General features: G+C 44.3%; 1 protein-coding gene across 2 annotated transcripts in view; it reads right to left on the reverse strand.

Annotated features, from left to right (window-relative positions):
* TNS3 (tensin 3) overlaps window positions 1-13,964 on the reverse strand; it is a 557,580-nt gene that overhangs the window by 216,954 nt on the left and 326,662 nt on the right. For both annotated transcript variants that reach the window (XM_073549862.1, XM_073549863.1), the window contains exons 13-14: window positions 8,648-8,708; window positions 3,445-3,520 (exon numbers count right to left, since the gene is read on the reverse strand). In XM_073549862.1, the coding sequence (XP_073405963.1) occupies window positions 3,445-3,520; window positions 8,648-8,708 (137 nt within the window). The remainder of the gene's footprint in view (window positions 1-3,444; window positions 3,521-8,647; window positions 8,709-13,964) is intronic.

Consider the following 13,964-nt stretch of genomic DNA (forward strand, 5'->3'; position numbering starts at 1 on the left):
GGTGTGCTCAGGGTGTTCAATCACTGCCTGTGAGATTGCTTTCACTTTGAGTTGGAGAGCCTGGAGGAAGGATGGAGCTGGTGAGGAGTCCTGCGCAGCTTAGCCAGGGGGGACGTGTTGCAGCTATGGTGTCTGGACGAAGGGCTCGCATGGCGTGGTGGGGTCGCAGTGATGGAGTCAGCGGGAAGTGTCTGCATGGTCTGGTGGAGTGGCTACTATGGAGAGTGGCACTCACCATGTGGGACTTGGCCGCTGAGCTGGACTCAAGCATGCTTGACTTCGTGGCAGAAGTTGAACACTTCCTTGGGACTCTGGTACTAAGCAGCTGCAACTGGTGTCGGACTCTGCTCCAAGGCTGCACTAAGGTGAAGGATCCTGTTATGGTGATGGATCCAGGTGGAGGAGAAGATGCACTCAGGTGGAGGGCTCTGTTGCTAGGAGCGCACGCAACAGAGCAAAGCTAAGTGGTGTTTCCCCTGTATTGTCTCTTTCCTCATGTGTGTTATTAGTGCAGTGGTGGGATTAGTCTCCGCACCGACCCATTCCCTAGTGAAGATTTAGGGTCAGGGTGAGCAAGGGCGTTAAGGTACGCGTGCGGCGACAGGTGTGGAGCCTGTTTAGGGAATGTCAGGAGTGCAGGGACACTGGCTCAGGGGAGCTTAGGAGGTCTCCATGTCCCCATTCCCTATCGCAGGGCCCGCCATTATTAAAGTTTCCCAGGTTCTCCCTTTATTATTTGATTATTGTATGTATAACGTGTAATACCTACATTCGCCAGGTGGAGGCGGCGTATCCACCTGCACGTGTTATTATTTAAATTCGCCCCACTGGAGGCGGTGTATCCAGGGTCACGTGTGTTATGGGTCCGCCTTGCGGTATCATCTGCGTCCTGACACGTGACCATGACACAAACACTTATTTTCCACCATAATTTGCAAAATAAATCTTGCCAAATCAGACAAGGTGATTTTCTGGATTTGTTTTCTCATTTTGACTCTCATAGTTGTGATCTACCTATGATGTCAATTACAGGCCTCTCTCATCTTTTTTAAGTGGGAGAACTTGCACAATTGGTGGCTGACTAAATACTTTTTTGCCCACTGTATTAGGCTTCATACACCCAAAGGCTTTAGGGACTCTTGATTTCAGTGACGCTCTTTATCACAATTACCATACTTTCAGAGGACATCTTTGAAATTATTTGGATAAAGCCAGAATATGTGCTGTGATAAAGGTTTTAAGATATTTGTTTTTTTGCCTTTTCCTGATAACAGAATCCTATGTTTGACGTTTCACAACTCACTTTGTCATTTATAAAGTATTTTGGACAAGCCTCACATATTTAGCCATCATAACCTGTATAAACCGTTTACAATTGCAGCTTTTAACACCAAACGAGCCGGTTTAGAAACCGCAGCAAATCCACGCAGAAAAATCCACACTGTCTGCTCTGCGGTTTTTGATATCCATAGGATATTATGGTATTGTACACCGCAGCAAAAACTGCTGCGGATCCGCAGCGGCCAAATCCGCTGTGGATCCGCAGCAGAATCCGCAGCGTGTGCACACACCCTAACTGTTGGATTGCACTGTAAATCGGCAGCGCAGTGCAAAATCCACCCTACCCTGGCATCTCTCCTAAAAGCTTCCATCACATCTCAGAATAATTGTCTTGTGTTTTCACAAGGGAAAGCACTGTTTCTGGTAATACATATAACTACACATATATATGATCCGATTCCTGCATTTTACCAGCTTTCCTCTCAACAGGTTCAATCAACACTTTTCAGCTGTCTCTGAGCTAGTAGGTGAAGGTTAGCTGCTGTGATGTACCCACACACAGTACACGAAGACATGAAACATTCCAACTCTCTGCAACACATCCTTCGCCAGTCCCAGCTCACTTCATCAGGGTATTCATTGGTGCCCTGATGAAGTGAGCTGGGACTGGCTCAGGAAACGCGTTGGCAATAAAGATACCTTGAATTTTACCACAGCAGCGCAGTCTCTTATTGCACTACCAGCCTTCTCTTTGTACCAAGTCCTTGGACCTTGTGCAGACTGCTGCAGCTGTTTTATGCGATTATAGGTGTTGTGACTCTCACAACCCTATCAGGTGAGCCTAACACTTGCTGTGCACTCATCTACTTTCCATACAGACCTACGCATTGGAAGCGCCCTGTCTCCCCCTTTTCTTTGCAACACATCCTTAGCAGAAGCTGCAATATGGAGGACATTATATGGCAGTACTGGGCAGTGCAGATGTGACTTCAGCATTGAAGTCAGATTGATACTTATTAGCAGCATCGCCCCTACCCTGTGACTTTGTGCCTCCATTTCTCTCTTAGGCAGTGTTTCTCAACTCCAGTCCTCAAGACCCACCAACAGGTCAAGTTTTCAGGATATCCTTAGCATTGCAAAGGTGATTTCAACACCTGCTCAAGCATTAATTCCATCACCTGAGCAATACTAAGGAAATCCTGAAAACATGACCTGTTGGTGGGTCTTGAGGACTGGAGTTGAGAAACACTGCTCTTAGGGCTCGTCCAGACTACTGTTTCTTTTTGTCCTTGTGCATGACGTAAATATTTTTTTCCATGCAGAGCTTCCAAAATCACAGCATGCACCATTTTGGACAAGGAGAGTGCATGCCATAGATGGCAGTTCATGCATTCCTCAGTGATGTGAACAAGCGTTTGGAGCCTTTCAGGTCTGTGGTTTGCCCGATTTTTCATATGGTCATTTGAACTCGGCCTTACTGCAAAATGTGAAGGAATCAGCAACTATACTTCCAACACAAATAAATATACAGCCTAACTCAATTCCAGTCTTTCATCATATGCTATCTTAAGCTCTTTATAGCTTCGGAGTCAGACTAAAGTGACTTACATGTCACAACTTTATATTGATGATACTGAAGTGTGTTCAGTTCATGCCTTTGGACAATTCCATGTAAAGGCCCTGTCTCACATAGCGAGATCGCTAGCGAGACCGCTGAAGTGTCACCGATTTTGTGACGCGACATCGATCTCGCTACGTGTGACACATAGTGGCGACCAGGCCCCTGCTGCGATGTCGCTGAATGTGCTCGAATGTCCTGGGCCATTTTTGGATCACTGGTGTCCCGCTGGCCAGCATGCATCGCTGTGTTTGACACAGACGAGCGACCTCGTTAGTGACTCAGAAATCATGGACGCAGGCGGGAGTCATCAGAATCGCTGCTATGTGATAAGGTCCCAACGACCGCCGAGATCGTTATACGGATCGCTGGATCGTTGCTGCGTCGTTGGGTAAGTCTGCCTGTTTGATGGCCATGTAGCGACGCACCAGCGATCCTTACCATTTCGTATTGTTGTCGGGATCGCTGGTGCATCGCTTAGTGTAACGGTACCCTAAGCCTTAAAATTAAATCTTCACAGAAAATTGATATTTACAAACACTCACCATAATGTCCCCCTTGATGATTTGAGCAGGCTCAACAGCAATACTTAATATGTTTTGATTTTCCGGTCCAACATTACTGAACAAAAAGGTAAGAAAAAAAAATAATCTCAGAGATATTTCTCATTTCCACTCAAATTCTCCCAACGTATTGTAAAAAAGCAGTAATAATAATGATTAAAAGAGCAACACAAATATCAATGAGTTGTTTTCTGCCTGGGCTGTAGTTTTAAGCTTTGAATTGGAAAAGATAGCTGTACCCATAGTCATGAAAATAAGAACAGATTACAAAAACTAGAAAAATGTACCAATATCTAGTTGTACTAAGTAAAAACATAAGTGAACCATTCCCATTAACTCCAGCAAGTTTTCCATGATCCATTACCAAATTTGGAAAGCCATAACATTATTTTTCAATAGACCTATAATAAGAGAGGGCTTGTTTTTGCATGATGTGTTATATTTATCAGGTTTTTGTGTTTTTATTTTCAATTAAATTTGGGGTATCTATAAATGCCTAAAAATACTGGGGCACCTACACATTACACCTACATGAGATTTTATGACATCCCATTCTAAATCCACAGGCATTAATAAGGAGTTGGTCTAACCTTTGCAGCCAAAACAGCTCCCACACTTCTGGGAAGTTTTTCTACAAGATTTTGGAGAACGTCTTTGTGAATTTTTGCCCATGCATTTGGGAGATCTGGCTCACAATCTCCAGTCTAGTTCATCCCAGAAAGAGTTTGTTGGGGTTGAAACAGGGCTCCGTGCAGACCAGTCAAAATTTTACACAAACTCACCCAAACATGCTTTTATGGACCTTACTTTTTGCTGTAGTACATAATCATTGCAGAACAGAAAAAAAAAACCTTCCGCAAACTGTTCCCACAAAGATGGAAACATACAATTGTCCGAAATGTGGTGGTATGAGGAAACAGCTTTCCTTCAATGAAACTAAGTAGATTACCCTTCATTGAGATTAAGGGGCCTAAGCCAAGCCCTGAAATATCAAACCTTTTAAGAGTTGGCACAATGCATATAGGAAGGTAATGTTCTCCTGGCATTTTCTGAAACCCAGGCTCATTCATCAGACTTCTAGAAAAGTGATTTACCATTCCACAGAATACAATTCCTGTGGCAAAGAGTCCAGGGTTGGCATGCTTTACACCACTTCATTCAACACTTTACATTGTGCTTGGTGATGTAAGGTTCGCATAAAACTGCTTGGCCACGAAAACCAATGCCATGAAGTTCCCTAGGTATAGTTTTTGCGCTGATGTCAATTTTAAAGGAGGTTTGGAGCTCTGCAGTCATGGAGTAAGCAAGGCATTGGTGAATTTTATGCACTATGTGCCCGATTACTCAACAATCCTGCTATGCCGTGACTGCCACTTCAAGACTGGGTTGCTGGAGTTCCTAAATGCCTCCCCCTTTCAATAATTCTTCTTAAAGGGAATCTGTCACCACATTTGACCATCTAAATTACTATTACGGGCATAGAGGTTATAGAGTGCTGAAAACAGTCCTCCCTGTATGTCTCATATCAGATGCCTTGCTGTTGAGAAATCATCTTTTATCACTTTGTATAAATGACCTGTTCCTGGCTATGGGGAGGACGCTGCCTGGAAGATAACTCCCCCTTCATGTATAATAATCTCTGGAGGCAGAGTTATCTGTGAGACAAGTAACTAACACAGAACAGGAGAAATTAATCTTGTCTTCTTGCAAACACATTTTTGCTTCTCTATCTGCTCTGCTGTATTGTACCAATATTACAGCCCTGTCTGCCTGTGACAGGTATAACCACACACAGCTCTGCAGTGAGATCAAGAGAGCATAGAGCGGCCATTACACATCACACTGGTAACTCCCCTCCATGTAAAATAAGCTCTGGATGCAGAGGTATCTGCTGGACAGTGTCCACCCATAGCCTGGAAGAAGTCATTTATCTAAAGTGATGAAAGATTATTTATCTTCAACAAGGCATCCGATATGAGATACACATCCATCAATCTTCTCAGAAGTCTATAACCTGTATGCCCATATTAATAGTTTAAATAAGTCAAATGTGGTGACAGATTCCCTTTAACACCCCCAAACACAGACTAATGTTGGCTGAACTCACAATTATCAACGGGTTTGGCCAACTGCCTAATGTATTATGGAGGTGCTGGCTGACTGATGGCCGAGCAAGCGCTTCTGTGTATGCGAGAGTCAGCTAAGATAGCTGTTGGCCAAACAATTGGCTGAAGCATCCTTAGGCCAACAGTCATCTAAAGCGTATGGCCAGCCTTGCAGTTAATGTTGGAATATTCAGAAGGTAAGAAATTTCCCAAATTGACTTGTTAAGTCATGAACCACACTTAAATTCAGTGCGCCCTTTAGAACAAGCCATTCTCTTCAAAATGTTACGAAGAATGCATCATATGACATTTTATTTCATACACCTGTATGACAGTGGCTGAACGAAAAAATCTGAAATCAATGATTAAAGATGTGCCTCAATACGTTGTACAAAATTATCTACATAGTATGACATGGAGCTACAAATAACTTATAAAACTAACACTTTAAAATAGAAGTATCTATGTTTTAGTTCAGGGATAGAAGTAGTTAACAAGGGGGCCGGTTCAACAGGCTTACAGGGAAGGGATTTCCTGTTCCTGCAGCAGAGCCTGGGCAGGCTTGCCCAAGCAGGATGCTCTTGACAGCCCGGAACAGAACGTACCCTGGTCAGTTGAATATAAGCTGCCACAGACTGTCGGGCAGTGTGGACGAGCCCTGGTGCTGTGGGACTGTCCCCAGAAGGACTTTTGTGGCTCCTAAACCTGGATGGGAGCTATTGTAGCTGTGCAGTCTCAGGAAGTTGCAGGGACAGAGCAGGAAGTATGAGTGGTTACAGTAAAGTTTTCCCGTTGGAACAGAACTGTGGCCTGTGGTGTTTTTCTGAGTGCTCATCCCCAGCAGCTGAAGTGAGTGTGATATGAAGGTAACTGACTGTACCGCATGACTGGGACTTCACTTGTCTCTACATGTGCAAGGGGCTGGGGTGCTCACTGACTGTGTCTTAGTAAACGCGGCCATGGCTACCACCGCGTGCCCCCTTGTTACATAGACACGATCGCTCTCTTCCTGCAAGATACATGTGCCAGCTCAGAAGAGACATCCCTTCTCCGAAGCACTCCGCACTGCCTTCATTCCCCAGCTACAAGGGCAACCGCAGCACTGATTGAATGGTGGAACAGAAATGGATTTGCATGCTGGACGGGCTATGGGCGCTCCTGGAAGGAGACGTGTTTTCATAAGCCAGCACATGTAGACATGGTGAAGCAAAGGAGAAGCCTGTGACTATTCTCTGGTGTAAATAGCTGACACAGTAGAAGGCTGAGGAGTATCACTTTATAATACATGTTGTACAGAACTTTGCATAAAAGCAAATGTACAAATGGCATTACTACATGTATGTGGATGTGTGGAATATGAACGCTTCTATTAGAATCTAGTTAAGATTTTATGTGACATCTCCATGGCAAAATATACAAGTAATCTATATAGATAGATGTAAAGTAAATGTGCAAGTCTATTTGGAGGGATTGGGTGGTATTTTAACTTTATTGATCTTTATTCATTGGTTTTTATGTTTTTTTTTTTGAGGCAGAGTGGGGTGGGTTTAAGGGAAAACAACAGTAACTTTTATTAGTTTAATCAAGCAGTTAAGAATATGAATATAATTTTAAGATTTGCAACATACATGGATTTTTGGTTCAAAAATTCTATTAACCATTCAGATATATCATGAGGAGGTACTCCTGCTTTGGGCTGTTCTCGCTGGTCCTAATGAGCAATGAAGCAGGTGTAAAGCGTCTTCAGGCTCGTCCAGAGCCCTTAAAAAGGGCTGTCCACTACTAGACAACCCTTTAGTAATATCCCCAAGATGCTGCATAGTTTCAAAAACATAGTTATCTTCCAGAAGAGAAGGAGGTTGACAGTGTATACAGAGCTCAGGGCATAAAACAATGTTACGAATGTGCTGAAGACAATCAGCAGCCACTGACTGACTGCACAGCTAACGAGAGAGAGAGAGAATTTTTTTTGTCCGGCACCAAGACAGAATTTGGGGTTAATTCAGTGTCTGGAGGATCCGCCGGCCAAAAAAACGTTGCAAGCTCCGTTTGGAAATCTTTGAGGATGGTGACGGACACTAACATTGTGGCGGATCCTCACAAAAACGGATGCAACGGACGGCAATCATTCAGGATCCACCAATAATGAAAGTCAATGGGGAAAAAAACGGATCCGCAAAGAAAAATGGCGGATCCGTTTTTTTTCAAATTTGGCGGATCTTGACTGATTGTCAAAAACGGAAGTGTGAAAGAGGCCTTAATATACATTTTGATTTTTGATTTCATGTAGAATCATGAGAACGTTCATAAGAGAGTTGTCCAGTAAGGAATAGAGGCCTCTGCAAGGAAAATGTACAGTCTGCTGCAGCTTCTCCAACTGATAAAAGCTGGACTCCATGGCGTTATAAGAACCGGAAAGCTTTAGCTCTGCTATTAACATTTCAGAACTGCAACGATAGCTACAGTGCTGTACAAATTAATTGGGACAAAGCATTTTTTTAAGTAAAATCGTAAGTTGGTTACCAGTCAGTGATTCAAACCAGTTTTAACTGCTTTGAACAGGCACTCACACCACAGGCACTCACACCTGTTCAAAGCAGTTAAAACGGGTTGGAATCACTGACTGGTAACCAACTTATGATTTTACTTAAAAAAATGCTTTGTCCCAATTAATTTGCACAGCACTGTAAAATGCTTACAAAACTTGTATCATTTTTCAAATAGAATCAAAAATAAGGATGGGTAAAATAGTAATTTTCCTATACAAATATGTAGGAAATGTATACATTATACACTTTTACAATCTATATTTAAAATTTGAAAAATGTGTTAAGAAGATGAAAATTCTAAGAGTTAAGAGGAAGAACAAACCCACGCTTGGAGTCTGGTCACAAAGAAGCGTCTGTTATAACTAAAAGAGCAAGTAATTCAGTACATGGAATTTGAAGGTTTTTCTTTTTTTTTATAAAGTAAATGGCAAATGGTAAAAGTCACAAACAATATAAAAAAATTCCACAGGCCTCAAATACCATCTACAATAACCTTGTAATTCTGGAGTATTTAAGACAGAAATTACTTACTGTATTCCCGATGTATACACAGGTTGCATCGCCTGGTAGATTTTTAGGAAAGGTCGACATACTGCAACAACAAAAATGTTACATTAATGTAAAGAGTGAAAGAATATATGTTGCGGTATAATGGCACATTCACTCTGAACAGGAATGTATCACCAGATAATGACATTTTGATATCATAAAGCACGCACATCCTGCCATCTACACAGGCAATATAAGGAGGCAGTGTAAGCTTTCACAATGAAGTCACTCCCCCCCATCTCTACATAGTTCCAGAGCACGTCAATGGACAGCAGCCCAAACCTGATCCCTCAGTGAACCTCTCCCATTTCTGCCGCGCTCAAGACAGTTCAATGAGTGCACATAGCATGGGGGGAATAGCGGAGGAGAATAAAGGTGGGTTTACACTTTGATCGCCAATTGGCTAGGTTTGCCCATAGGTAGTCATACTAGCCTGCTTAGACAAGCCGAGAGCACTTTCCATCAGTAATAGATTGTTGTGTGAACATAGATTGTCATAGTTCTCGGCAGCTCATGTCCTGTTTACACAGGACAATGTGCTGCTGAGAATAAGGATTTTTAAGCGAGAGAGAGAGAGATTGAGATTTTTTTTTTTTTGTCCAGCACCCAGAAAGAATTTTGGGTTAAATCAGTGTCTGGAGGATCCACCAGAGAAAAAAACGTTGCAAGCTCCGTTTTGAAATCTTTGAGGATGGTGACGGACAGCAACTTTTGGCGGATCCTCACAAAAAACGGATGCAACGGACAGCAATCTCTCTCTCTCTCTCGTGAAAGAGGCTTTACATAACAGTGCCTGCCAACACAGTGACAGATGATGGCTCAGCGTATGGCGTGGGACTGAACGGCAACGGATCATTGCAACTGGGCAACTGTCAGCGAGACTGAACCCATGTTATATGTCACAGGATTTGTCTGGGGTACATAAAGGTCTACTCCCCCTCTAGATTACCAAATAGATGTATACAGGGATACAGATGCTGCAAGTGTAAAATGAGCGATTAGCAGAGCTATGCAGCAGTCAGGGCAAATGACACTAACGCCATAGCGTACCCTGCTGGTCAAGATGGAGCTTGCTTGCTACATATTACATACAGATATCGCAAAGCAAAAATTTAAAAAGACCTGCCCAAGTTAATTTATGGAACATATTGTGTGGATTTGCTCTGACTGTTGGTGAAACAAGTAGATTATGGATATAGAAAGTTGGCTCCGACTTTACAGGTGTTTTACTGTAGTACACTGCTGTCCGGAAACATTCAAAATGCTGTTACATCAAGGCGTGATATGGAGAAGTGTGTCCTAAGCGTTACAGTACACATAAAAGTTTTTCCTCCGAGAATCACAAAATACCCACGAGTCACAATAAAAGTAAGGAAAAAAGTTGTCCATGTTAGAGCTCATCCAGACGCCAGTTTTTCTTTTACGAGTTCTGTCCATGTTGTTTTTCACAAAAAAAAACCTCCTATTAGGCTGTGTGCCCACGTTGCGTTTAAGTGTTTCCGCCGCAGAAAAGCTTAAAAAAAACACTAACAAAACGCATTCCCATGCAATCCTATGGGATTCTGCAATTGCTGTACCAATGCTGTGGATTTTGCCAATGTGGAATCGCATTGCGTAAAATCCGCAGCATGTCCATTAATTTTGCAGAATTTTTCCGCGATTCTGCCGCCATAGGATTGCATTTTTCACCCAAGAAATAATGATGAAACACTGACGCGAGCTTGCGCCATCTTGGAGGAGGAAATTTTTTTTTTCTCTAGCAAGATGGCACTGTCAGCGATTGCGCAGTAGCAGCTAACGGATCACCTCTATACACAAAGATAGCTGCTCCTGCACAGGTGCGGCGTGCGCCATTTTGAAATGGATTTTTTTTTTCTTAATGTCAGGATAACCTGAAACATATTAATTCTATACACAGTAAACATGTGATTATGCTGCAGCTGACACATGCCTGCAGAAGGGTTTTTTTCACAATATGTAAAAATATATATAACTAGCTGAAGAGCCCGGCGCTGCCCGGGCATAGTAACTAACTGTGGTTAGTTATAGCAAATTAGAATTATCCTTCATCCCATAGTCCCGTGCCCATATACCCATCATACATATCCACGATCCCATAGGCCCGTGCCCATATACCCATCATATATATCCTCCATCCCATAGTCGAGTGCCCATATACCCATCACACATCCTCCATCCCATAGTCCCATGCCCAAATACCCATCACACATCCTCCATCCCATAGTCCTATGCCCAAATACCCATCATACATATTCTCCATCCCATAGTCCTATGCCCAAATACCCATCACACATCCTCCATCCCATAGTCCTATGCCCATATACCTATCATACACATTCGCCATCCCATAGTCGAGTGCCCATATACCCATCACACATCCTTCATCTCATAGTCCAATGCCCAAAAACCCATCATACATATCCTCCATCCCATAGTCCCGTGTCCATATACCCATCATACATATCCTCCATCCCATAGTCCCGTGCCCATATACCCGTCATACATATCCTCCATCCCATAGTCCCGTGCCCATATACCCATCACACATCCTCCATCCCATAGTCCCGTGCCCATATACCCGTCGTACACATCCTCCATCCCATAGTCCTATGCCCAAATACCCATCATACATATTCTCCATCCCATAGTCCTATGCCCAAATACCCATCACACATCCTCCATCCCATAGTCCTATGCCCATATACCTATCATACACATTCGCCATCCCATAGTCGAGTGCCCATATACCCATCACACATCCTTCATCTCATAGTCCAATGCCCAAAAACCCATCATACATATCCTCCATCCCATAGTCCCGTGCCAATATACCCGTCATACATATCCTCCATCCCATAGTCCCGTGCCCATATACCCATCACACATCCTCCATCCCATAGTCCCGTGCCCATATACCCGTCGTACATATCCTCCATCCCATAGTCCAGTGCCCATATACCCATCACACATCCTCCATCTCATAGTCAACCATTATGACATCATAATGAGCGGCGGGGTTTGCAACCTATGATGACATCAGCGTCACCATGGCAACCATTGTGACATCATAATGAGGGGCGGGGCTTGATACGCACACACTGTTTCCCCAATATGTAGATAGGGGCATTATGACATCATAATGAGGGGCGGGTCTTGACGCGCGCACACTTTTTCCCCAATATGTAGATAGGGGCAAAATTGTTTGGTGAATTGGAACGCGCGGGGTTAAAATTTTGCCTCACAACATAGCTTAGGACGCTCTCGGGGTCCAGACGTGTGACTGTGCCAAATTTCGTGGCTGTAGCTGCGACGGTGCGGATGCCTATCCCGGACACACACACTTTGAGCTTTATATATTAGATATTCATTATGTAAACTAGGGGGCAGGTCAGTGAGAGATCAGTGGCCTGTCAGCAGGCTGCATTATGAATAGCTAATCAGAGCACCACATGAAGAACCCCCTTCCAGGCCGCCCTGGGGCACGAGCATATCATTAACTCAAAACTGAAAATAAAAATAAAGATTAAAAAACCACAAGACAGATTTCATCAACTAAGGTATCATTGTAATCAGTATAACGGTGCCGACCTGACAGTATAAGTTACTGTGCACAATCCTGCTGACAGGTTCCCTTTAAACCAATCTTTAGGAAATATGTAAATTACCGTATTTTTCGGATTATAAGATGTATTTTTCTTCCCCCAAATTTTGAGGGAAAGTGGGGGGTGCGTCTTATAATCCGAATGTGTGCTGGGGAGGGGGCGGCTCTGGAGTGGTGTCAGGGGGCTGGGGTGTGCTGGCTGCGGGCTGCAGAGACAGTGGGAGGTCACGTGCTCCCGCTCATTAGGCTCATGTAATATTCACTGCACCCGCTGTCCATCACCTCGGTGCTGAAGCCACGCCGAGTTGGTAGACAGGGGAGCAACGCATATTGCATGTACCTGCATTATCCCCCCACTGCCCCGTCACTATAGTCACTGTTATGAATGAGTCACCGGAGGAGGAGAAAACAAAAATACAAGCTAAGTCCAGAAAACCGGAGAGGTTGGTAGCTATCAGATTGCAGACCCCTGATCCTATACACCACAACTAACAGTAGCCGTGGGGGGTTCCTACGGTGCCCTAGACCCCTCGTCACAGCCGGAGAACTACATAAGCCTAAAGAAGGAAAGGGGAAATCTAAACTGCCCCAGAGCAGACCTCAAAGCAATAGACAGCCCCCAACATGTATTGTCGGTGAAAAACAGATGAAAACACAAACACAGACAGAAAGACAGGCTGAGCAAACGATGGGGCCCAACTAACTAGATAGGACAGGACAGAAAAGATGCTGGCTGCAATCCGCAAAAAACCCTACCAAAAATGTCCCAACCGTCTGATAGGGAAAAAGGCCCTGAAGTCGCTAGACTTCAAAATCACTATATCAGCACTCAGGTATATTCTGAAAACAGAGCAAAGAGATCAACTGATCAGAGACAAAAATGGAATTCAGCCAGTCCCAACCAGGACTGGCTGAACACAAACACTAAGCAAACCAGACAAAATCTCATGGAACAACAGCAGGGCAAAAACTTAGCTTTTAGTAGACAGGAACCAAGCTGGATGCAAGAGCACAGAGCAGAAAGGATCACCAGCAGCCCTGCAGGGCGTCGGCTGCCTTATATCCACTCAGAAATTCCAGATGTCCAATCACACTCCGCCTGTTCAGATGACAGGTTCTTCCCATCCCAATCAATTTCACTACCTCTCTTCACCAGCAGAGGGAGTTCATCAGACACCAAAGGTGAAGGGGAGAATGAACTCACAACAAGTCACCTTCTGATGATGACTCCATGCTCCCAGCTGTTCCCTGCCTCTTCCTGTGTCTGTGCCAATAGGACCTGCGGTCACGTGATTCCCAGTGTGCAGCACTGCGGTCATGTGATGGAAGGTCCTACAGCTACAATGAAATGCCTGTATGAGCAGCTCCTGGATGTCAGCACAGACACAGGAAGAGCCGTGGGGGAGCTGGTAGCACGGAGCCATCATCGGAAGAGGCGTTAACTGTTTGTTATTTTATCATGTGCGTACCAGCAGCACAGGGGGGCATATCCAGGATAGGATGTGGGGGCCATGTGTGTGCCAGCAGCACAGGGGGGCATATCCAGGATGGGATGGGGGGGGCATGTGCGTGCCAGCAGCACAGGGGGCATATCCAGGATGGAATGGGGGGCCATGTGCATGCCAGCAGCACAGGCGGGCATATCCAGGATGTGATGTGGGGGCCACGTGCGTGCCA

Source organism: Dendrobates tinctorius, unplaced genomic scaffold, assembly GCF_039654945.1.
Source record: "Dendrobates tinctorius isolate UK_male_01 unplaced genomic scaffold, ASM3965494v1 ptg000162l, whole genome shotgun sequence".
Classification (NCBI taxonomy): Eukaryota; Metazoa; Chordata; class Amphibia; order Anura; family Dendrobatidae; genus Dendrobates; species Dendrobates tinctorius.